General features: G+C 52.3%; 1 protein-coding gene across 1 annotated transcript in view; it reads left to right on the top strand.

Annotated features, from left to right (window-relative positions):
- PTK7 (protein tyrosine kinase 7 (inactive)) overlaps window positions 1-23,968 on the top strand; it is a 37,177-nt gene extending 13,209 nt beyond the window's left edge. The window contains exons 2-20 of the mRNA XM_050314704.1: window positions 10,355-10,648; window positions 11,192-11,294; window positions 11,825-12,015; window positions 12,678-12,825; window positions 13,800-13,930; window positions 14,195-14,461; window positions 14,680-14,813; window positions 15,210-15,345; window positions 15,471-15,590; window positions 15,751-15,900; window positions 16,178-16,328; window positions 16,681-16,808; window positions 17,106-17,309; window positions 21,194-21,349; window positions 21,532-21,764; window positions 22,325-22,405; window positions 22,486-22,637; window positions 22,715-22,893; window positions 23,114-23,968. Of these exons, the coding sequence (XP_050170661.1) occupies window positions 10,355-10,648; window positions 11,192-11,294; window positions 11,825-12,015; window positions 12,678-12,825; window positions 13,800-13,930; window positions 14,195-14,461; window positions 14,680-14,813; window positions 15,210-15,345; window positions 15,471-15,590; window positions 15,751-15,900; window positions 16,178-16,328; window positions 16,681-16,808; window positions 17,106-17,309; window positions 21,194-21,349; window positions 21,532-21,764; window positions 22,325-22,405; window positions 22,486-22,637; window positions 22,715-22,893; window positions 23,114-23,274 (3,119 nt within the window). The 3' untranslated portion in view covers window positions 23,275-23,968. The remainder of the gene's footprint in view (window positions 1-10,354; window positions 10,649-11,191; window positions 11,295-11,824; window positions 12,016-12,677; window positions 12,826-13,799; window positions 13,931-14,194; window positions 14,462-14,679; window positions 14,814-15,209; window positions 15,346-15,470; window positions 15,591-15,750; window positions 15,901-16,177; window positions 16,329-16,680; window positions 16,809-17,105; window positions 17,310-21,193; window positions 21,350-21,531; window positions 21,765-22,324; window positions 22,406-22,485; window positions 22,638-22,714; window positions 22,894-23,113) is intronic.

Raw genomic sequence — 23,968 nt, 5'->3', positions numbered from 1 at the left:
TTGTTCTGGTTGCTTGTGATAATTGCTCAGAAGCTGGGCTTGGCCATTCCCATGTATGGGATCCTGGCCCTGGAGGGGCAGGGATCCCCCACAGCTTGCAGCTTCTTTGAACAGTTCTGGGGAGACTAGTAGGAATTGCACTAAGTGGTTGCAGCTTTTTTTCCTTTTCCTTTCCCCCTTCCCTCCCCCAGCTCTAAAGCTAGGTTTGAAGGGCAGAATTGGCTTCTTAATGTTTGCTTGCTTGTGCTCCACATGGAAAGCAGTGGAGAGAAGTGCTGTGGGCCACACAAAGTGAGCTCAGACTGCAGTCCTGCAGCAGAGCAGTTGTCACTTGTTGGTAGGCCAGCAGCCAAGTTGTTTCCAAACAAAGGCTTACATGTGCCATAAGTCATAAGGACTCTTGGTGGGGTCCATGAGGGTGTCTGGGTCCGGGGCAGATCTTGAACTGGCACACAGGAATGGAGCTGAGGAAAGAATGGACCAGCCTGCAGTTTCCATTTGGGACCCAAGCAAAACTGTGGCCGTCCATGGAGGAAGTGGGAAGAATAGGAGGCATGGCCTGTGATAACTGGTATGAAGTGGTGGTGTGCAGGCATCGTGTCTCCTGCAAACATGGAGCGAAAGGGAGAGGTTTGGTGGTCATCTGAGCAGACCCACGCTCACAGCACAACTCTTGGATCCAGATGCATGGTACAACTGTTGGAGCATAGAGATGATGTTTTCCCAATTTTATCATCATCTTGATCTACTCCTGGAGTTCCTAGGTGCTAGTCCAGTTCCTCCTGGCTCATGAAGCCAAGTCACTCTAGCAGAGCATTTCTTGGAAGTGCTGCTTTGAACCCACGATTGTTTTCCTGGGTGCGGTGAGTTTTTGTTTTTACTTTTAACTGGAAATGGGAAACAACGTACATTTAAAAGGCTTATATGATGGGTACCCAAAGACCTTCCAGACACTGGGCTTGATCAGACCAAGTCTGCAGTGTTCAGAGCTCCTTGCCTGAATGAAACCGTTTCCATCTGGCCTGTTGGGAGAGAGTGGTTTATTGCAACTCTGTCCATATGAGAGGCTTTCTCAACTGGAAGCTCTTGCAGAAAGGAACATGCTGGTTGGAAATCATTTGGAGGTGCTAATATCACTGGCTATTTGGCTTGGCTGCTGTTTCCACGGTATCTGCTGAGCAGTGGAATAAGCTGTGTGTGGAGCAGGCGTGCCCCGAGCAGCTGCTTTGTGTGGCTGTAGGGACCAGCCCACAGGGCGGGGGATTTTCTTGTGTTATTAAGCATTCATGATTTCTCTTGCCTGCTTCTACAGCTTCAGCTGGTGCAAATGAGCCTCCTGGCTCTGTGTTTGTGACCAGGAAGGGAGGAAAAGCTGACCCATGTGTTATTCCCAGTTCTGGCATGCCAAAAATCTGCTTTTATAGGAGCATGTTCATAATGAACTGTGCCAGGAAACACATGGCTTGCTGGAGCCATGAATGGGAGGTCTGTATGGGGCCCTGTGCTCACTGAGAGCCTTGCGGGGACAAAGAGCAGATGCTGGCGTGCATTACTTGCTCTATAGCAGTCTTTGTCCTGTGGGCCCCAGTGGACGGGGAGGAGGAGATGGGATCAAGATTTTAAGTGCTTGGCTGGTCCGGTGGCGGCAGAGAGGGCAGGACAAGAGGCTGGGTGAGTGGTTTTTGCTGTGTGCTGCTCTTTGGGACTCCCTTGGTCCAGAGCGGAGGCTGGGTAGGAAGGAGCTCAAGCACTGCAGGCAGGCGAAGAAGTGCTGCCGACAGCTTAGGGTGATGATTGTGGATGGGGATGAGAGAGAACAGGAGAGATGCGTGAAACCTATTGGGCCCTAGGTGTCCTATGGACAGTGTGACTGTTCGTCCTGTGCTTGGCTGCAGCAGGAAGAAAAGACTGTGAGGTGAGAGTTACAGTCCTGAGGTTAACAACTCTTCAGTGTCTGGAATGTTGCTCTCCTCTGGGAGCTGCTGTCAAGCCTGCATGAGCTGAGCTGCTGGTGAGAAATGCACAGCCAGCACCTGAGGAGTTAAACCTGCCTGCAGGCAGTGGAGCCTTGTTCTGACAGGGGGCTTGGTGAGTCCTCTGGACCAGCAAGCTCAGGATGCTCCAGCTCAGTGATTTCATTGCCCAGCCTTTGGAAGCAAGCCAGGGCTTTGAACCCAGAGTCTGCTGCTCTTTGATCCAAGAGTGACTAAAAGCAAAGCCTAAGTACTGGAGCCATTCCTGAGAACTTGGCAACCGAAGGAATTGCTGCCTGCAGACAGTGATGTTTAATAAATTACTCCTGAAGAAAAGACCTGTTTGATAACACTCTCGGGGAGCGTGTTATTGAAACCTGTGAGAGTCCTGGACTGCAAACCCTAATACCATCCCTGCTGTGCCTTTTGTAGCCTTGGGATGGAGCATGGGTCATGGTCTTTTCTGAAAATATGCCTTTGACACTGGAGTTCTGCTGTGGCCCAATGTCTTCCTCAGAGAACATGGTGATAAATTAGTCTGTTTGGGCCTATCTGTGCCCACCCCATGTTGAGCCTCTTTAGGACATGGGACCTGAGTGTGAGCTTCTCAGTCTCTTCTCTCTTCCTTCAAGGTCTGCCTTTCTTGTGGCCATTAGCTCTGCCCCTGAGCTTGCAGAGAGCCAGGTGATTTTTGAAACTGTGATATTCTGGTTTGTTGGTTTTGCTCAGGTTTATGAGCAGCTAAACATGCTGCTGAGGGATGCAATGACAGCTTCAGAGCCTGTGTCTTCCTTGCCTTGTTACAGGTTTATGGAGCTGGGAGCAAGTGCTGCAGTGCAATATGAGTCCAGAGTGCGTTAGGTCATCCAAATCTTCCATTTCCCTTAATGGTTGCTCATGAAAGAGGAATAGCCTGTATTGCTGCTGGATGAATTGCAGAGGCTTTGTTTCTTCAGTGGTCTGAGCAATGGCAGTGGCAGAAACATAGAGGTCACTGTGGATATGGTGGGGTGGTGATGCATTGGCAGCGGACTCCTAGGTGATTGAAAGCTGCCACCCTGCTTTGCTGTGGTTTGTTAATTATCTGACACATCCAGAGTTGGTAGCTCGGTTAAAAAGTGGTGAAAGTACCTCTTAATCTTGGTCTTTCAGTCTTAGGCTGAAGAGCTGCAGCCTGGGGATGGAATTTGGGCTACTCCTGCTGTCTGCCTCAAGTTAGTGATGAGGACTATGGCATCTCTGACCAGGTTACTCTCCTTTCTCCCAGCTGTATCCCTGGCCTCCTTTCTGCAGCCACATGCATTGCTGCAAGGTACCCAGGGCCTTCCTTAAGTGAGCAGCTGTACACTCTTTGCTCCTTGGGTGTTGCAAAGGGCTCTGCAGGTTTGGGGAGCCAGGGGGAGCAGGCCCCCTGCCTGTGTGCTGCAGCAGTGCCTTCCTGTGGATCATGGCATCCTTGCTAACTGTTAATGAAAACGGGCAGGGAACAAATGTTCAGCAGTGTGTCACCAAACTCTCCGTCTTGTTTTGTGCTGAGTTGGTGGTGTGAATACATTCAGCTCCCACCTCAGGTCTGAGACTGGCATGCTCATTGTGCAGTCCTGTGAAGAGCTGACTCCACAGTGGAGCTGGGACAGCTGTGAGCTCCCTTGCTCTGGCATGGGGGCATGTGACATCCACTCTACTTCGAGAGGCCAGACAAATGCTGACCAGCCGTGTTGTCTACCAGAACAACTCCTTAGGGAAGCTGGTTGTGCCAGTTTTTGCAGCTGGCTCCTTCCGTTACATCCTGGTACTTGTGGGTCTTTGTTTCCTGTAAGACAAGTATCCCCCTCCACAGCTGGGGCAGCTCTGAGACCTCCTGCTGGCAAGGGAGAAGAGAAGGAGGGTGGAGGGTTCCCCTCAGGGGAGGAAGGATGGATGCAGTTTAGGTGTTCTGGGCTTTGCTGTCCTGGGTGCTGCAGACGAATTGCAGATCCTCTGATCTGCTATCCCACATGCAGAGCATTAAAGGAACTGGCTTGCACATCTGGCTGAGCTGACATAGGATGAATTTTGCTGAAGTGCTCCTGGAAGCAAGTAACGCCCCTGGGGCCTGGCTGGAGAGTAAGGCTGGGCTACAAGTTGCAGAAGCCCCACAGTGCCGGGCTTGCTTGCCAAACCAGAAAACCTTAAACTCGCACAAAGCACTCTCCCAAATCCCATTCCCATGCTTTTAGTTCCTTGTTTGGTTGGAAACAGCTTTGAGATTACTCATATCCTGTGGTGTCTCCAGAGACTGGTAATCTCTTGGGTACCAAGTGAAATGAATCCTTTCATTTTCCCTTTCTGTCCTCTGTTCAGAGCTCTTTTAGTTTGGTGAGGAGGAGGTGCCCAGGAAGGAGCTGGGCCCAGCGCATACCTGCGGATGGGTGGCTTGGGATTGATGAGGGCGTGGATCTCCCATGGGGCTGGGGATGTGGAGCATTGCATTGTGCTTCCAGCTGCCAGCTGACTTGCCTGTTGCTTCCCCAGCCGTGGCTGTAGGTGAGGGGGATGGCTGTGGACTCAGCAGGAATCTGAGGCTGTGCAGCAGCTGAGGGCTTTGTGGTTGAGGCTGCATTCCCAAGCGATGTCGTCAGGCAAGGAGACAGTGATTTTTGGATTGTTTCAAGATGTAGGTGACTTGGCCTTTCAGGCAGGGCAGGAGATGTGCTGCCTGGTCTCCTCAGCTCAGACAGTTGCTCTGCAGTATCCAGATGGCGTTGGACTACTGGAGTGTCCCCAGGTGAGTGCTCATGTGGGACTGGCACTCTGATGCGTTAAAGCAGTGGATGGAAAACCCAGCTCAGGTCAAGGCCTGGCTTGTAATGTTGCCCCATGCCCTTGCAGCCTGTAAGATGACCATGAAGGTTTGGGCTTAGTGCCATGGCTGGAACTCACCAGGCAGCATTCCTGGTGATCTCAGGCTTCTTGCAGAAGGTGGCGTTGGTGCTGTTACTGCCAGGCCTGTCCAGGTTGTGCCAGGACCATAGACCCTCTTGTTGGCTGCAGCCCTAAATATAGCCTTAGAGAGGGCTGATTTTCCAAGGGTGAGTACTGCTATTCCACACATTTTTGGCTGTATCTCTGTGCTTACAGAGACCAGCACCCTGTGAAGGTCAGCTGTCCATGAGGTTGGAACCTGTTGCCCAGCTATCTCCGTGGCACAGAGTGGGAGGACAATGTCCATCCTGAGAAGTGAGCATTGAGACATAGGGCTGGGCAGTTTGCTACCACCTCCTTCCCCCCAGAGCCCTACAATGTTTCTGTGTTTGGGATGTACCAAACCTGGTGCTTCCCAGGTGGAAACAGGGATGTGAAATCCTCCAAAATTTCAGCTCCAGTTTCCCTGTGCTAGCCCCCAGCTCTGCCACAGGTCCCTCAGATCCTTATTACTTTTTTGGTTCATTTTCTTATAGCTCTGACTGATGAAACGAGCAACATTGGAATATCTCTCTCTTCTAGCTCTGGAGAGTGGTCCCAAACCAAAGACATTCCCAGTCTCTGCGAAGTCTGCTGCCAGATCACTGCATTAATGCTGTGGCAGCCTTTGAGTGGGTTGCCTACCATGGGGCTGGGTCTCCTTTGCCAGATGTGTGGAGAGCCCTTTGCTTCCTGGTAGTCCTGTAGGATTGAAAACTTACTCTGTAGAGCTTCAGACAGCAGTGACTAACTTCACAGAGTTGCTCACAAGTCTGTCCTGAATACGGCTCTGATGATTTAATTTGTCACCCTGAAATGCTCTGCACGTGCTCAGGCTGGAATCTGGCAATGGCTGAGTCTGGGCTGAGTCATACCAAGACCAAGAAGGGAATTGAGATACACTTGGGTAGAAATTGAGCCTGGCAATGCAGATGTTAGTGTGAGTGTTTTTCCTGGTATTTGCCTCCTTAAATAAATTAAATTAGTTTTGAGCAGGGGATACCTCTGCAGGAAGAGAATGCTGTGTTCCTGCATTCAGATCTTTGCCATAAGTATGATCTCAGAGCCAGGACGTGATCTGAGCTGCTCATTTCTCTGCCCATGTGTGTCCTACCAGTGCATGTCCCCTCCAGATGATTTGCTCTGTATGTGTGGGAATGATACCTTCAGGACCTGTAGAGGTACTAGTTCAGCTTCCCTAGTCTATTCACTTAACCTTTATCTATCGCTTCAACAGGAGGGGTTTGCATTTCAGTTAAATATCCTTTGGGTAACACACTGCTGCGTGTTTTCAAGTGTGCTGCATTTCAACAGTATTTGTCTAATCTGGCTGAAGCTTTCCTGAAAAGCTTTTCTGTAGCCACAGTTGAGATGATTTTAGGCCAGAAACATGTGCAGAGGGTTTCTTTTTCTCCCAGCCAGGGGTGGCTTGTGTCACATGCAGGTGTTTTGCCAGAGCACACGTTTAGGGCTGCTGCTTGGCTTTGGCCAAGGATTGTGGCTGGCCCAGCTGTGTTGCTGGGAGAGCTCCGCACTGGCTCAATCTTGCTAAGCTGACTTGGTGTTGCTGGGTAGTTTTTGAGGTGGCTCTCACTAAGGGGATAGAAAGAAATCATTTTGCTTCTTTCAGCAGCTTGCAGCAATGCGCCCCAGCCCAGATGAGCTCATGAAACCACAGCAGAAACATGCTGTTGGGAAGGTGTCCAGTCAGACTGAGCTGGGGTCTCCTTTGCTCTCCATCAGTGCTGCAAGAGTTCTCTCTCATGTGCCAGCTGGGGCAGCTTTTACAGCCACCAGTGGCTGAGCTGTGCACAGCCCTGACTACCCCACAGTGAAGATGGGAGGTCCTCCACCTGGTGAGTAGAATAAGCAGAGTAATTTTCTTCTTTATTTGTCACAGGTGGAGATTGTTGACTTTATACAGGTTTTACCCAAACTGTGGGATAATGGCATCCCACACAGTAGCCCTCTCCTTGAACAGCTTTCTTGAGCCTCTTTCACAAAGGCCCAGGTGAGCTGCAGGGGGGATGCCTGAACCCTGCTCACTGCAGCCTTTTCCTGGGCCAGGGCTGCACAGCTCTTGTGGGCAGTGCAGCACTTCTCATCTCCGAACAGTGGGCCCTGATGCTCTCGAAAAGCTGTGTCCAGCTCTCGGCTTCTGATGTCTTCCATCCAAAACATCTGGACTACATCTAGCTACTAGTAGTCTTTCCTTGCAGTCCAAACCTGATATATGATTGGAACACTGGTTTTCCAACACGTGTAGCCAGTTCATTCGTGGCATCTTAGATGTTACTGTCAAAACAAAATACAAGTTTATGGCTCTTGCTGCACTTCAGCACTAATTTATCCCAATTTGCCTTGACACTGTGCTCGTTAGATGTTCATCACAGGGATCTTGCTAGAGCTGAAATGTTTGTGTCCATTTCCCCAGCATGGAAAACAAGGACATAAATAGTTTCTCCTGTTTCACCAGGGAGCTGGATCCCAGTGTTTCCTGACACCTGGTAAAAATCCCTGCTTCCCATATGGGACTTGTGCCCCTGCCTGGACATGGGGCATGTTGAGGCAGCAGAGTGCACGTGATGAGGCAGCTAAAACTCTCAGCTGATCAGCGCTGAGGAAAATGCAATTGTGCAGTCAGTGATGGGGTAAAAGCAGTTCTTCTGCTCTTTAGTCTTATATTGGTAATGCCGATAATTTAATGCTAGAAACACTATAATTTAAAATACCATATCTTAATACCCTAATGGCATATACCTTTAGAGAGCAGGACCTCATCACAAACTCCAGCACTAGCATGACCAGTAGGCTGAGACCCCAAGAGGAGAACAAATCCATTTACTTCATGAGCTCTCTTAGTGCACCCTGCCACCTTACACATGCTTTGTACCGTACAGATATGGTTTGGTGGTCATATGCCTGGTGCCCTGAGGTATATCTGTGAAAAAAGACAGGCCTGTCTTCTCTAGATTCAGACTTGAGTGGATTTGACTGTTCTGTTCCCCTTTCATCCTGTCTGTCTCTTCAAGCAGCCTGTTCTGGCGTGAGCTCAGCTCCTGATGCACTGGAGCTGTTGGACCATTGAGCACATGGCTGTGTTTGTGTGAGGTTGGGTGGTTACTGCCCTGCTGAGTGCTCTTGATGAGACAGATCTGATGTGCAGAGAACCAACGTGTGTACTTGTGCAAGAACTCAGGTTCCCACATGTTGTGTCACCTTGGGACATGTGTTCATCTTGTGGTGTTCATGAGGCAAGTGTCACAGACACTTGGAACAGATAGTTCCTACCTTTAGGGGAGGTGCATGGTAGCTGGCGATGGAAACTTCGCTGGACATGCTGACTTTAGAGAACAGCATGTTGATAAGGACTTGGCTCCATATGAGACCCAGAAGATGGGACTCGGATCACTGTCTGCAGCTCTGCCATTCAGGCCACAGGGATCAGTCTGTGGCTACTCCTTTAATTCTGTGAGTACAGCTGGCAAGTGATGTCCACCTAGGAACCGTGGGCCTTAACCTGGATGAGGACAGTCCCTTGAGGATGTTGCCTGCACACCAAAGTCAGTGGCTCAGTTGAATGCTGAAGGTAGAAAGCCAGGCTGCAAAGAGGTCGATATCCTAGACCCTGCAGTATGTTGTTGTACACTTCTGTTCCTATGACCTCCCAGTTCCTTGCTGCCTCTGTCCCAGTGGCTTCTTTGGGGTGACTGAAAATTAGAATTGTACCCACAGTCGCACTTTGCAAAGGCGGCAGGCAGGGAAGACCTCTGGGTTCTGGATTACTGTTTCCTCTGCCCCAGTGTCTTTGGGAATAGGCTTTTTTCATGATGGGAGGACTTTGTTGCTCTCTGCGTGGACTATGGGAAGAAGGTTTTAGCAGATACAGGCTGAGGTGCCCCTGCTCCTGTCTAATGTGTTTGGAGCTGGGAGATTGGCGATGCATCCTGGGATGCAGCAGCATTGGATGAGCACCTGTGTCTATACCTTGCTGTTGCTGTGAGTGGGAGAGCTCAGGCTAGCCATGCAGGAAATGTGTGACTGGCACTGGGATGCCAGTGAGTGGCTTCACTTGGCATTGGCACTACCTAACAGTCTCCAAAGGCTTTCCAGCATGGGAAGGGCTCTTAAGGCTTTCTGGAATATCATGATCTTCAAAGTGTCTCTTTTGGCATAGGATCCCTTACCCTTAGCTCTGGGTGACTGAGGTGTCCTGTCAAATTGTCTCCCTTTACCAGGCTTGTATACATATGCCAGGCAGGAGGATGTGGCTGAGTGTCTTAAGCGAAACTACCTTTCAGCTGGACTAGGATCCTGTTCATGTAACTTGTCCATGCAGCCATGTTTTTCTTGCAGCACTAGGAGCATGCTGTTTTAACCACTTTCTTGCTTGTCTTCGTTCTGAGATTCTTGAAATCTGCCTGACTTCACCCCTTTCCCTGCAGAGCATGCTGCTGGGAACAGGGTCCAACAGCCATCAGCTGGTGCTGAGTTGCCCTTTGTCTGCTTTCCTTGCTGTGACCAGCTGGTAACTGTAGCAGAGGGCTGGCTGTGGGCAGGAGCAGCCAGCTTTGGGAGTGTGCTAGCTTACCTCAGCAGCCGTGTCCAGGCAGTGCCTAGGCAAGCACTGGCTGCTCTGTCCCCGGGACCCTGAGCTCTTGGGTAGGCTTTAGTGTGTCAAGGAGGATGCTTCCAGCCCTTCATTCAGGCTGCCATCAGACCCTGAGGTCAACTATTGGATTTCTTGTTTCCACTTCAACTTGCAAGTGGGCTGACTCACCGGCATAAGTTTGGGGTGTCACTGCTGCATCCTCTTGAGCTGTGCTCCAGCAGCTTCTGTGTTTATTCACGTAGACAATCCCTGTTCCAGACGAGTGTTTTTCTGGATAATTTCTGAGGATGTGTAGGTGAGACGGAGATGTAATACCAAGGAGAGAAACTCTGAGGAAAGCCTAGAAAACAGTCTGTGCGTGGCTGAGACTTAGGACACATCCCAGGAAACCAGGACAAGAAGAGGTCAAAGAAACATCTGAACTGCCCAGGAAGCTGCTTGCTGTCCAGTGTTTTGGTGACTGACTTCCCAGCTGCAAGACGTTTCTCTGTTGAGGCCGAAAGTGTAACTAACACTCAGTAGTGGGTCATGAGAGCTCTCTCTTAACTCCCCTGGCCCCAAGGAGCAGAGAGCTCTCCTCTGTGGCAAGCCCAGGCAGCCCTGTTCCAGCGATGGCTGGAGAGACAGGCTTAAAGCAACTGTGCTACAATCTGAGCATAGGTCTGTTAAACTCTGAATTGATTTTGACAGATGTGCTTTGGGATATGTTTCTCTTAACACAGTGGTTTTGACTCTCAAGGAGACCCTTGAGAACAGTACATGCTTACCTGATCCCTTCTCCTCCTCCCCCTTGCTCTGAACATGCCCCCCTTTTTCTGTCTTGCAGCTGTGGGGACTCAGGCAACAATCCTTTTCACCAAAGAGCCATACTCCCAGGATGCCCTGCATGGCCGCAGTGCCATCCTCCGCTGCGAGGTGAAAGAGCCAGCGGACGTGGAGTTTGAGTGGCTGCAGAATGGGCTTCCTGTTCAGGACACAGAGCAGCGCTTCAAGGAAGGCAGCAACCTTCAGTTTGCTGCTGTCGATCGGCACCGGGATGTTGGGGTCTTCCAGTGTCTAGTGAGAAACGTGCTCACTGGGGAGGAGGCCCGCACAGCCAATGCATCTTTCAATATCAAGTGTGAGTGTGGGGTGAAAGCAGCAGCCTGATGCTGCCCACTGTGGATAGGGAAAAGCACTCTGGGGAAGGACTGAGGCTGGAAACAGCTTTACCACTCTTGTTTTCTAATGCTTGTGGGGGTAGGGGTGAGACAGGGGTTGGACAGCTTGGACTGTGCAAGTAGGATTCCTCTCCAGCTAACATGTCCATCATGCCCTCTAAACTTCTTGTGTCTTCTGGTGTATCCAAGGATGTCAGAGATGCTTTCTCGTGCTGTCATTCCCATTTGTATGTATGAAAGAGACGTTAGTGCAGCAAGTGCGTCCTGGGCACTGCAGATCCTTTCAGAACTCCTCTTATCCCTCAGAGAACAGCTGCACAGAGCAAAGTGGGGCCTTTGCAGTGTGGGTGTCCTTTACTCTGTGCTGGCTTGAGGGCTTATGTAGATCTAAGCATGCCTGTGTCCTTACTGCCTGCTCTGGTTGTTTGTGAGTCACCAATAACCATTACCTGGGCTCATTAGGTTTGGAGAGCCAGCTGTGTTGATATTCTTTGATCCTACAGGGATTGAGACAGGCAGTGTGGTGCTGAAGCAGCCGGCCAGCATAACTGAGATCCAGCCCTCCTCTACAGTGGTGCTGCGGTGTCACATCGATGGCCACCCGCGGTAAGGGTTGCCTCCCGAGGAGTGGACCCTGCCACGGGTCCCCCTGCACCTTGGCTGCGTGCTCTTCCCCTATTTCTCTCTCCTTCTCTCTTTCTCTCTCTCTCTCTCTCTCTCTCTCTCCCCCCCAACCCTTTCTCTCTCTCCTCCTCCCTCACCTCCCCTCCTCTCTCCTACAAGAATTCAGTAGAGTCTAGGGAAGGCGAAAGGCAGGATTGAGCCTGTGGCTGCACACCGTGGGAGAAGGCAAACGGCTTCCTCAGAGCCGCGTAGCAAGGAGCACAGTAAGAATGGGCTGTCACAGTTCAGTCGCTGAGCTGCTTGGTGTGCTGCAGTCACTCTCCGTTGCTTTCCAGTCGTGTCCCATCCACTTGGCTGCATGTCTCATGGCTTTGTGTCTGTGTCAGGGCCAGCAGCGGGGATGGAGAACCAGGGAAAGGGGCCATCTCTGGGCTGTCTCCTCGGCGCACCTGCTCTCTGGGGAGGCCTGACGGTGCCATGCACCTGGTCACCTTCTTGTCCCTGTCTTGCAGCCCCACGTGGCAGTGGTTTCGGGATGGTAACCCCCTCCCCGATGGCCGCAGCACCTATTCTGTCAGCAACAAGGAGCGGACGCTGACCCTGCAGAGTGCCAGCCCTGATGACAACGGGCTCTACTACTGCTGCGCCCGCAGTGCCGTTGGCTTCATCTGCAGCCAGAACAACTTCACGCTGAATGTCATCGGTGAGTTGTGTCCCAGCTGTTTAGGGCTGGAGGCTCGACTGTTTCGCTTCCCTGCTAACAGCCTCCCCTCTCCCGCAGGACCAGGAGCCAGGCTGCAGGGGAAGTGTCAGACTAGTGTGACTTTCTCTGTGCAAAGCCTCTGTCCAGAGACAGACCTGGAAAATCCTGGCCAGATTTGAACCCTGCCCTATCTACAGGTGTTAATTTGCCATTGTATTTTTCTGGAGCAGGTTTATGCTGTTGTCTCTGGTAGTGGAGCGCCAGGTTTGGACCCTGGCGTCTGTAGGTGCTGCTGGTTTTGCTAATATTAGTGCCACGTATGTGCCCTGTTGGCCTTTCGAAGCAAGACCCAAGGAGGGTAGGAAGTGTTGACCTTAGAGAGAGGTATTTGGAACTGGACAAGGAAATCTGCAGTCCAGTGACAACTTCGATCTGTTTGCTAAGAGCCAGGGTGCTCAGGGCCTTGCTGGAAGCAGAAGGGGTTTTCCCTAGAGCAGCTACCACATGCAGTCCTGGTCTCTGATTCCATAATTCCAACCCTGCTGGCATGTCGATCTCCTTTGGGCTTGCAGGGTGCATCCACCTCTTCTTTGAGCTTCCCCCAGAGCACTGGTGAGGGGACACAGGCCATTTTCACCCTCCTGTGGTCTCTGCCATTGCAGATGAGAGCTTTCCTCAGGCGGTGATCGTCCCACAGGACCTCATTGTGACCAAGAACGAAGAGGCCATGTTTGACTGCCAGTTTACAGCTGTGCCCCCTCCTACGCAAGAATGGCTCTTTGAAGACAACCCCATCATCAACAGATCCAAGTAATAGGGACCTCAGTGATGTGGGCAGGGCTGGGAGGAGAGGGGCACTGTGTTCCAGAAGCGACAGAAAGAGGCCAAACCCTGTCTGTGCATGAAGGCAAGCATGCAGCGTCAGGCTGGCCATGGGGATTGGTTTCTTAGCTTTACTGGCTTGGGTTTAGTAGGGGCTTGGTCCTTGTACATGGCCTTTATCTGCAAAGGACTCTGTGCAGTTTATCCTCAAACGAGTCCACGGGGCTGTCGGTTCTAGATGCCCCTGAATGATGGCCCCTACAGTTGGGTCTGTTTCCCAGCCCCAGATGTCTGTGTGGTGATTTCTTGGAACCAAGGACAGCTCAAGCTCCAGTCACTGACTTGGGACAATTCACAGTCAGGGATGTGTCCCAGTACCAGATGCCCACAAATGGTGATCCCCAAATGTGGGGGACACCTCCCAGCCCCCAACATCTGCACAGCAATCACTGGGTGCATGGGTCCCTTGTGCTGCCAGATACAAGTGCATGGTGATCCCCAAAGCCAGGAATGTTTCTGAGCCCCAGACACCTAGTCAGTATGCAGAGGTGGGAACGGTGATCCTGGAGCCTGGACTGTCTCTCAGCCAAACTCTGCAAGGCAAGCAGTGCTATCCGGGTGCCCGATGCCCTTGGCCTGGCAGCTCCCAGGTGCCACCTTGTGCCCCCTGCCCCGTCTCCTGGCTGTTCCTTCTCTTGAAACTGGCCCAGTTTAATGATGTATCTTTTGATGGGAGCCGGCTCTTCACCAGGAAAAAGACTTCTGTGAGCTCATTTCCTCCATGCAGAATGTGTCCCACCATCTCCTTGTGTATGTGTGCTGCTCCCCCACACTGGGAAGCTTTGGCTTGGCGCAGTCTCCCTCTTGGTTTCACGGGCTCGTGTGGGACATTGCAGGGCTGTAGCTCTGGCCCATGCCCTACAGAGATGCCCGCTGAGCCCTTCCTCTCCCCACGTGCCCAGGACCACCGTGTTCACCAACGGTTCCCTGCTGATCACCCAGGTGAGGGCTCGCAGCACCGGTGTCTATAAGTGTGTTGGCCACGGGCAGAGGGGGAAACCTCTTGTACTGAAGGCGACTCTGCGGCTAGCAGGTGAGATCCTGGGGCTGGTGGCAGGGTGGGCAGTGGGTCCCAGAGTTCCAGTGTCACTCTGGAGCTGTGTGATGATGGGTCAGTACGTGGAAAACTGCTTGGCTTATCTGTGAAATGGTTCATCCTTGCTACCTGGATGAGGGGGGCAAACATAGCTTGTGCACTCTCTCCCTCCAGTGATGCTTCCCATTTGAATGATGATGCTGGTGGGTTGGTTACATGTTCCTGCCCTGTTTGAGCTCTGCTGTCTATTGCTCCTCTCAGAGATCGAAGAAATGGCACCCTTCTCCCCGAAGGTGTTGACGGCGCACCAGGGACATCGCGTGTCCTGCCCTGCCCCGCGAGGCGTACCCACCCCCCAGGTCTGGTGGGAGAGGAACCAGGAACGAATTCCCACTGCTGGCAGGGTGTACCAAGAGGCAGAGCAGCTTGTTTTTACCAGTATCACTGAGATGGATGCAGGGATCTACACGTGCCATGCTGCCAACAAGGCTGGAGAGAAAAAACAGGAGCTGAGCATCACTGTGGCTAGTAGGCAACTTTCTGAGAAGGGCGGGAGCAGAAAAGGGGCTGGATGGGGGTTAGGGTGAACTGGGGCAGCGTGGTGCATCACCTCTCTGATACAGACAGACACCTCTCTCGTGGTTGTGCTGCTGGGCCCCCTGTCTGGCTGCACACTACCTGTCTGCACTGATGCTGGTCAGGGGAATAGTGAGTGGCCCTGTGTAACCCCTTGCCTTCGTGCCCAGCGGTACCCAAGTGGGTGGAGATGCCCAAGGACAGCCAGCTGGAGGAGAGCAAGCCGGGATACCTGCACTGCCTCAGCAAGGCCTCCCTGAAACCCACCGTCACGTGGTACCGCAACGGTGTCTCCATTTCTGAGGTGAGGTGATGGGGCAAACCCCTGTTGCTTATGGGCACTTCTGCTGGCCACCTGCTCTGCTGCTGCTGTTTTTCACCTTGTTCCTAGGCCCAGCATCCCCTGTCACCCCCACTTTGGCCATGTTCCTGGCACTATCTTCATCCTACTGATGTATTGATACACAGCTGGCTGTCTCTTGCCATTTGGCTACCAGTCAGCTGTGTGCTTTTGGGGCAGCGACAAGAAAAAGATCACTGCAGCTTGTCTCAGTTCTCCATGTGGGTCTCAACAGGGATGTGTCTATCTGAGGCGTGATGTGGGCATGGGGAGTGTCAGAAGTGCCACAAGCAAGGGCTGAGCCCAGGGCTGGTGACAGCGTCATTTCTGCCCCTCTCCTTCCTTCCTCCCTCTGGGCAGGACTCGCGGTTCGAGATTTCCGAGAATGGGACGCTGCGCATCAACAACGTGGAGGTGTATGATGGGACCATGTACAAGTGCGTGAGCAGCACACCGGCAGGCAGCATCGAGGGGTATGCACGAGTGCACGTGCTAGGTATGCTGATAGTCACCCCCTTGTGGGGACCTCTTTTGCCTGGCAGGGTGCAGGTGTGATACCCTGTGGCTCCAGTGCCTCCTGTGGCTGTGAGGGGTGTAAAACAGCACATCTGTCTGTTGCAGAGAAGCTGAAGTTCACCCCACCGCCCCAGCCACTGCAGTGCATGGAGTTTGATAAAGAGGTTACAGTGTCCTGTTCAGCCACTGGCCGGGAGAAACCCACCATCCAGTGGACTAAAACAGGTAAGGGAGACTTGGATGCGATACGTCTGTTCCTGACCTGGGGCCCCAGGAACTTTGTCCCACCTCCAGTGTGGGACTGGTGCTGTGGCTGCCTGGGAAGCTGCCATGTGGCACAGTGCTTCATGCGTGACTGTTGCGTCCATCCTCTCGTGTCCTGCAGATGGGAGCAGCCTGCCATCCCATGTCAGCCACAATGCTGGCATCTTGTCCTTCCACAAGGTGAGCAGGAGCGACTCAGGGAACTACACGTGCATCGCCTCTAACAGGCCACAGGGCGAGATCCGTGCCACCGTGCAGCTCGTGGTAGCAGGTGAGGGCTCTGCAGCAGGAAGGTGGGTTTCCTGCTGAGCTGGCCTTGCAGTGGGTTTGCCTGGGTGGCACCCAACTGGCATGCCCCTGCAGAGAAAGCAATGTCTGGCCTGACCCCAAGCTGTGCCCCGTGGCACTCAGGTGTCTGTTTAGTCAGTGCTTTGCGTGCAGCCTGAGAGGGCATGTGCCACTGTGCCAGTGCTGGCCCTGCGCCCTTGCGGGAGCTCAGCACCATTCCCAGGAACTGACAGCATTCCTGTTGGTCTCTCTGCCTTCAGTTTATGTCACCTTCAAGCTAGAGCCAGAGCCCACGACAGTGTACCAGGGGCACACAGCCATGTTCCAGTGCCAGGCAGAGGGGGACCCCATACCGCACATCCAGTGGAAAGGGAAGGACAAGATTTTGGATCCTGGCAAGCTCCTGCCCAGGTATACAGCCTCCATTCCAAGCTGAAATGTGGTGCAGCCTGGCATTCCCTGTGCCTACTCAGTATGTGAGTGTCAGCAGTGCAATCTTGGGTTCCTAGCTTGGTGGGCACATAGTTGTCTCCATGTGCCAGGACCTGGACTTCCGTGGCCCCAGGGTTACTGTTTCAGGCACAGCCTGTCGAACTGTGATTGAGCTGCAGTCATTTGTTCTTGAGCATTGCACAGCCTGAGATGAAGATGGTTGCACTAGGGACATGGGGCTGAGGCATTCTGGAGAGATGGGACTTCAGGTGCCCGAAGCCTGCCTCTGCCCTCTGGTGTTTGCAAAGAGCTCTGTTTGTGTGATTGGCAGGATTCAGATCATGCCCAATGGCTCCCTGGTGATTTACGACGTCACCACTGAGGACTCTGGAAAATACACCTGTATTGCTGGCAACAGCTGCAACATCAAGCACCGAGAGGCCTTCCTGTATGTTGTAGGTAAGTGCCCAGTGTTGGCACGTGGCCTCCTGGGATCCCTGGCAATTCTAGGCCTTGCTTCTGGCCCTGTATGCGGGTGCTGCATGTCAGGTCGTGCTTGCCAGGTAGTCACAGCATCATCCCCATTGGGATGCAGCACAGTGTGCTGTGGGATGTGCCCGGTGTGCTGTGGGTGGATGAGGGGGTGGCCACAGCAGCAGGTGGGAGGTGGGGCTTTTCTCATTCCTACAGCACATTCCTGTAGGATTTGGGAGATCCCTCCACACCTTCATCTGGTTGGTGCTCTCTGCCTCACAGATAAGCCAGCAGCGGAAGAGGATGAGGGACTTGGCAGCCACACACCCTACAAGATGATCCAGACCATTGGGCTCTCAGTGGGGGCAGCTGTTGCCTATATTATTATTGTGCTGGGGCTGATGTTCTACTGTAAGAAGCGGAGAAAAGCCAAGAGGCTGAAGAAGCACCCAGAGGGCGAGGAGCCTGAAATGGAGTGTCTGAATGGTGAGGCTGATACCCCTGAGGGTGGGGGCTTCACTGCCAACCTGAGGGTGGGGATTTCACTGCTGGCCCCCTATGCCTGTGCTGGAGGGGCAGGGAGTTCCCAGGGAACGGGACGATCCCTTACTCTTGGTCTCTTGCTCTTGGTTCTGTCTATGGTTGGTGGCAGAGACCTACTACCAGGTGAGAAACAGGAAAGTCAGTGTGAAACCTGCATCCCAGCCCGACATTGTGGCCATCTCTTTCTGATGAGTTATGTTTTGCTCCTGCATCCCAGCACCTGTACATGGCATCATACACACCAAGGGAGGGAAGGATCCCTATTGCAATGTAATGAAATAGAAGTACTCTGCTGGCCTCTTCAAATCACAGTTCAGCAGCTCACGGTGCTGGAGGGAAGACGTTTCACTGAGCTCACCCTGTTATCTCTGAAACCCTTACAAGCTTTGAGCATCTACAGTATTCTCCAGTAAGGACTCCTGGAGCATAACAGGTTATCTAAAAATTTTCTCTTTGCTTTTCAAACTTGTCACTTACCAGCTTTGCACTGGAACACACAACTCTTTTGTATGTCTGGTTGTTCCTGCGTGTGCCTTTTCTGGTTGTGCTGTCACCATCCTGAGATGGGGAGCCCCAGACAGGATTTGGTGTGTCCACCTTGCCGAGTGACACAGCTGTGCTGTGTCCTCTTCTCAGCTGTGCCCCTGGCTTCAGTTCCCTGTTGACCGAGCTGCTGACTCCACCGCTGTGGATAGGACATTGCTTTCCTCGGGCCTCATGTTGCATCTTTGGCTGCACCTCCCAGTGCTCAGTGTCACTGCAGCTGGCCACAGCTGGCCTGTGTCTTTGCTGCTAGCTGCACTGGCAGCTTTTACAAACAGCTGACGGCAGCACCCTGTCCATGTTGGCAACAAGTTGTACTGCCGTGATTCCTACCTTCTGTATGTCCATTGGAGGATGTTTCCTCATGTTCTGTGGCAGCTGAGCCGTTCTTTAACAGCTGTTTCCATGAGACCCTGCAAATAGACTAAACTGGGTTCCCATTGTGCATGAGCTACAGGACTCCTTCAAGGAACCCAAGAGATCTCGGGGCATCGTTTTCACTTCCAAAAGTTGTTTCAGCTTTCTCCTGACAATGTGGTTGTCCTTGCATTGCTGATACTAGTGAGGACTTGTAAGTGGTAGGGCGCAGTTGAGTTTGCTGTCCTTAATCCCCTGGATCTCCCAATACCTCCCCATAAGTGCAGATGTTCTCCCTCCCAGTTCTCTAGCACACAACCGTGACCTGATCACATGCGAGTTGCTTTGAGGGCCTGGCAAAACATAACTGCTGGATTTGTCTCCTGGTTTTCCTCTTGCATTGGTACTTTGAACAGGCCAAACCTCCAGAAGAGAAGTCTGGCTGTGGGGAGCTCCCTGGGAGTAGGGATGCAGGAGCATCTCTGCAGCTTTGTGCTCTGCTACTGTCACCACTGTGAACTCTTTCTGTGGACAAGTAGCAGGCAGCTCATCTGTGCCAGCAGGTGCTGGCCAACGTCTTCTTCCTGGGAAAGGATTTTTTTTTAAAATCTTTTTGAGGTGGTCTTGGATTTTTATCTTGGCACCTCTTTATTATATTTTTATTCTGCCAGAGTTTGCCTCTCCTTATTGCCTTTGTCTGTAACCAGTTTAGGTGTCAGAGAGATGCATCCTCACTGCTAGAAGCAGACCCAGGTGCCCAGATGTCTACACTCCTCACCATAGCTTGTCTGGAGAAGTGGTTTGTGTTTGCTCTCAGCTCCAGTGGAGTTACCCATTCACCATGGTCTTTAAAGATGCCTCTTTTTGACGTGGTCCCTCTTTAGCTAGGTAACCAGAAGTATCTCAGTATCTACCTCAGTAATTACAAGTATTCCCTGGTTGACTACCAGCTGACTTTTCCAGTGCCCTCAGAATCCGGAAAGATTTGACCTTCCTATGGATTTCCTATGGCTCAGTGCACTTCTAACCAGTCACTTACCTTCCAAGGTCATGTCCTTGTTGTGCCACATCCTCTATAACAAGGGTGCTTGCTTTTAGTATCCCTCTGTCTGACTGTGCTGCCTTTTTTTTTTTTTTTTTTTTTTGTGAATACAGACATAGCATCTGGGGAGGCTGATGGCTGTGGGGACTTATTTCTGAGGTGGCACATGCTAATGTGTCTAGGGCAGCATGGCATTGTCTCTTTCTTCAGGTGTTGTAGGCAGGTGGGCAAAGTAGTCCATTTCTTTACACTTGGTTTGCCTCTGGACTGCTGGATACATAAATTAAATTCCTGTTATTTTTTGCCATCCCCCTGCTATTAACTGCCTTGTCCAAGCTCTGTAAAACAATCTGTTCTCAAAAGCATCTGTTCTTGCTGCCTGCTGGTGCTGTCTCTCAGTGGCAGCACACTCACTCTACAACCTTCAGGATTTTCTTGGCAAGGTTGCAGTGGTCTTCTTGTGTTATCTTCTTGGCTTGAAGCTTGTAGTCTTAAGACACGATCAGTCATGAATACAGACAGCACAGGGTCAAACAGTCCTGCTGATAACTAGTGTAAAAACAGGGAGAATGTAAGTAGATCAAACTTCGATTTATAGGGTAGGTGGTGTTTTTTCACTATTGTCTTCTGCAAATCTTACTCCAGCATACGAGAGTGTACAACTGTCAGTAGCCATGGCTCTTAACATAACTCAGTGTTCACGGCTGCAGTCCTACCTGTGACAAAGCCATGGTCCTTGTCATGGGGGCCAGACCCCAGGATGTGCTAGTACCTCTCTAGTACACCTGAATTGTAAGCATGCATGTACACACTCTGCTATACAATAACCTGTGATGGAAATTACAGGCAGTGGGATTCCTGTTGGAATTAATTTTGTGTTGGGTTAAGTCTTAATTTTGTGATTTCCTTTTGCACGACTAAGTGTTTGCCTAATGCTTGTTCCAGGACTAGCTGAAATGCAGCATGCACAGTACTACAGAGTGATGTTGAAAGTGTGTCAGCCACCTTAGTTCAGTGCTGTACCTTCCTTTACATTCCAACTCCTGCCTTCAGCTTATGGAAAGTACCATTACTAAAGCACCAGGTCTGATCCAAACAGTAAATGCATTTAAAATCAAGGTTTCCTATCTATGCAGTTGTTCCTCTACAAGCTGCCTAAAATGCAGGGTTCTCTACTTTCTTAAGGCAATAATGTTTTGTCCTGTTCTCTGGCTTCTATTTATGCTAAGGAAATTTCTAGTGGAGTTCCTGTGCAGAAAATTTGCTGGGGTTGATTGCAAGAACAGTGCTTCCCAGCTCTGCTTTAACAAAGCCAGGTAAAGTCCAGGCTGATCTGGTCTTAGAGGTTCAAGATTTTCAAGGACATGAGTATTGCTGGCTTGCTGGGAAGTGAGTAAGGAGCAGGGACATCAAGACTGCAGCAGTTAATGCCAGATAGACTTGAGATGCTCTTTGGCATCAAGAGACTGTGGTTATAGTGAGCAGGGTTCGCTCTGCTCCCTCTCTGCCCCACGCATCCCATCCTGTGCTGTTGTTCTGCAGAGTTTTGTCAGTGGTAGTTTGGATGTAGCCACTGCTTTGGAATGACTGAGTGGCATGGGATGGACAAGGCCAGATGGGGCTGGCTGGTTCTGGGACCAAAGCCATTGCTCAGCATCTGATTTCAAGGGTGGCTGCAGGGCCAGAGATGAGGCCGGAACTGAGCCCTAGAGGGAACAACTGCACGGAGGCCACTCTGTTGCCTGGGACTAGACATCAAGCTGAGGTGCTTGGAGCCAGTTGTGAGTGCCTGGAGTATCAGAGCCTCAGAAGAGGCTAAGCCCCAAGTATAACATTCTCTGCACAGCCCGGGGGGATGCTGAAGCCGTTTGTGCTTCCCTCACAGGCGGTGCCTTGCTGCAGAATGGGCAGATGACAGCAGAGATTCAGGAAGAAGTGGCCTTGACCAACCTGGGCAGCAGCTCTGGGGCCAGCAAGCGGCACAGTGCTACTGACAAGATGCACTTTCCACGTTCCAACCTGCAGACGATCACGACCCTGGGTATGCTGGGCTACCCTGGCCCTGACCCCACTCCAGCAGGAAACCTGTGACTGAAACCCCAGCTGTCCTAGCCATGAAATGGGACGTGCTGGGATACCGAGGGCCCTGCAGCCACTGGGCTGTCAAATACACATGCTGTCCTAACACACTCTCTCTTCCCATGTGCTTCTCTGCACTTTCAGGCAGGGGGGAGTTTGGTGAAGTGTTCCTGGCCAAGGCCAAAGGTGCAGAAGATGGCGAGGGTGAAGTGCTGGTCCTGGTGAAGAGCCTGCAGACAAGGGATGAGCAGCTGCAGCTGGACTTCCGTCGAGAGGCAGAGATGTTTGGCAAGCTGAACCACTCCAACGTGGTGCGGCTGCTGGGGCTGTGCCGCGAGGCAGAGCCACACTACATGGTCCTGGAGTATGTGGACTTGGTAAGGGCCCTCCCTACCAGCAGTGCCTGCAGTGGAGCAGGGGGATGACAACAGTGCGCATGGGGCTTGCAAGTGTGACAACAGGGTGGCAGCACAGGGCAGGCAAGGTGTAGGGATACCAGGCTGAGCTTACTGCTGTTCCCAGCCTGTGGAGGAGTCTCCAGGGGAATGAAGTTCTCCTGCAAGACCTGGAGATGACTTTGTTCTTTATGTCCTTCTGATTCCTGTTTTATGTCTTGGACTCAGCTGTGTAAGCTAAGTTGCAGGAGTCCATGCTGCAGAATGGCTGTGAATGCTAAGGGCTATAGGGAGTCTGGACTTTGTAGGAGAGAAATCAATCTGTGGCATGAAAAGCCTCCTGGAGACTTCAGGTCTGTTTGCCCTGATTGTAGCCAGTTGAGGCCCAGAAGCAAGATAACCTGGCTTGCCCTGCAAGGCAAGAAGCATGGATCTGGAGATGAGGATCTGTAGGTCTGCCAAATCCAGGCACTGCAATCCTCTCTCTGATGAGACTGGCGACATGTAGAGGTGCTGTGTCTTCATTGCTGTCTGTCTCCCAGGGGGACCTGAAGCAGTTCCTGAGGATCTCCAAGAGCAAAGATGAGTCTCTGAAGCCACAGCCTCTCACTACCAAACATAAGGTGACAGTGCAGCTTTTGAAATGCTGTGGGGTTGGGAACCTGAAGGAAGACAGCCAGTGCTGACATCTCTCTGGGGTCAGGTGTCTCTCTGCACACAGGTGGCCCTGGGCATGGAGCATCTCTCCAACGGCAGGTTTGTGCACCGGGACTTGGCAGCCAGGAACTGCCTGGTCAGTGCCCAGCGGCAGGTCAAGGTCTCATCCCTGAGCCTCAGCAAGGATGTGTACAACAGGTCAGGTGGGAACCTGAGAGGGGAATGAATGGGGGTGGAATGGCACCAGTCTCATTGCCTGCCTGTGCTGCCCACAGTGAGTACTACCACTTCCGCCAGGCCTGGATCCCGCTGCGCTGGATGCCACCTGAAGCTGTGCTGGAAGATGAGTTCTCCACTAAGTCAGATGTGTGGTCTTTTGGGGTGCTCATGTGGGAGGTCTTCACGCATGGCGAGATGCCCTACACTCCACTGGCAGATGATGAGGTCTTAGCAGGTATGTGGAGTGCCTTGTGCTGTCTCTGGAATTGTAGCCTAATTCCTTTTCGTGTGGTAAAGGTGGCCAGGCAAGCTGTGTGATGTCCCTCCTCTTGACATGGTGCTGGTCTGTCTGAGGAGGCTGTCCCAGCCTGCACGGAGAATTGCTGCCCTCCTTGCACCCCACAGAGAGGATCACACCCCTTCCCTATGCCCTTTGAACTTTTCTTTCATGCCAGGTCTGCAGTCAGGAAAGATGAAGCTCCCGCACCCCGAGGGCTGCCCTTCCCGCCTGGCCAAGCTGATGCAGCGCTGCTGGGCCCCCAGCCCTAAGGATCGGCCCTCCTTCAGTGAGCTCGCCACCACCCTTGGGGACAGCTCAGCTGACAGCAAAGCCTGAGCATCTGGCCCTTGCTGGTGAAGGACGTGGCGGGGTGGAAGGGGGTCTCTATGTGCCTGGGAAGCCCCTGGCACTCCTGCAGCCCCTCGCTGAGCCTGACCCCGATGCGCCAGCAAGCAGCTCAGCGCCAGCAGCTGCTGGACTCAAAGCACAAGCCAGTGTACCCCAGCCCCAACCCCTTCCTCCACAGGTCCCAAAAGACAGCCCTTGCTGCCTCCTGCTCTCCGCCTGCTCAGCCTGGTGCCCTTAGGCTGCTGGTGTGGATGGAGCGCAGCTCCCCCTCATCCACTGAGAGCTGGGGTGTCCCTGCTCGCCACGTCCATACCTGCCAGCCTGGCCCAGCCTCTCTCTCCGTCCATCTGTGCTAGGCATGCCTGACTTCCCCACACCCCCATGGGTACAGGCCAGCCAACAGGAGCACAAAGTGCCTGGCATATGAAGGAGCACACTACCTTTCCCAGTTACCCTGTGCCTTTTTTTGTATTATGACTCTGGGCAGAGCCCCCTCTCTCCTTCTCCCTCTTCCAGAGCGCTGACTCCTCCCTACCATAGTATTTCTGTTACTGGAATGCAGCCTAGAATGGGTTAGTTTGTTTGCTTGAGTGGAGGGTATTGCAGCCAAGAAGGGTTGGGTTTTGTTGGGTTTTTATGTGCTGCTCTCAATAAAGAAGGCGCTTTTTTTTTTGGTGTTTTT

Source organism: Myiozetetes cayanensis, unplaced genomic scaffold, assembly GCF_022539395.1.
Source record: "Myiozetetes cayanensis isolate MyiCay16 unplaced genomic scaffold, myiCay2020 scf2-11, whole genome shotgun sequence".
Taxonomy (NCBI): Eukaryota; Metazoa; Chordata; class Aves; order Passeriformes; family Tyrannidae; genus Myiozetetes; species Myiozetetes cayanensis.
This window is presented reverse-complemented; position numbering and strand designations above follow the sequence as displayed.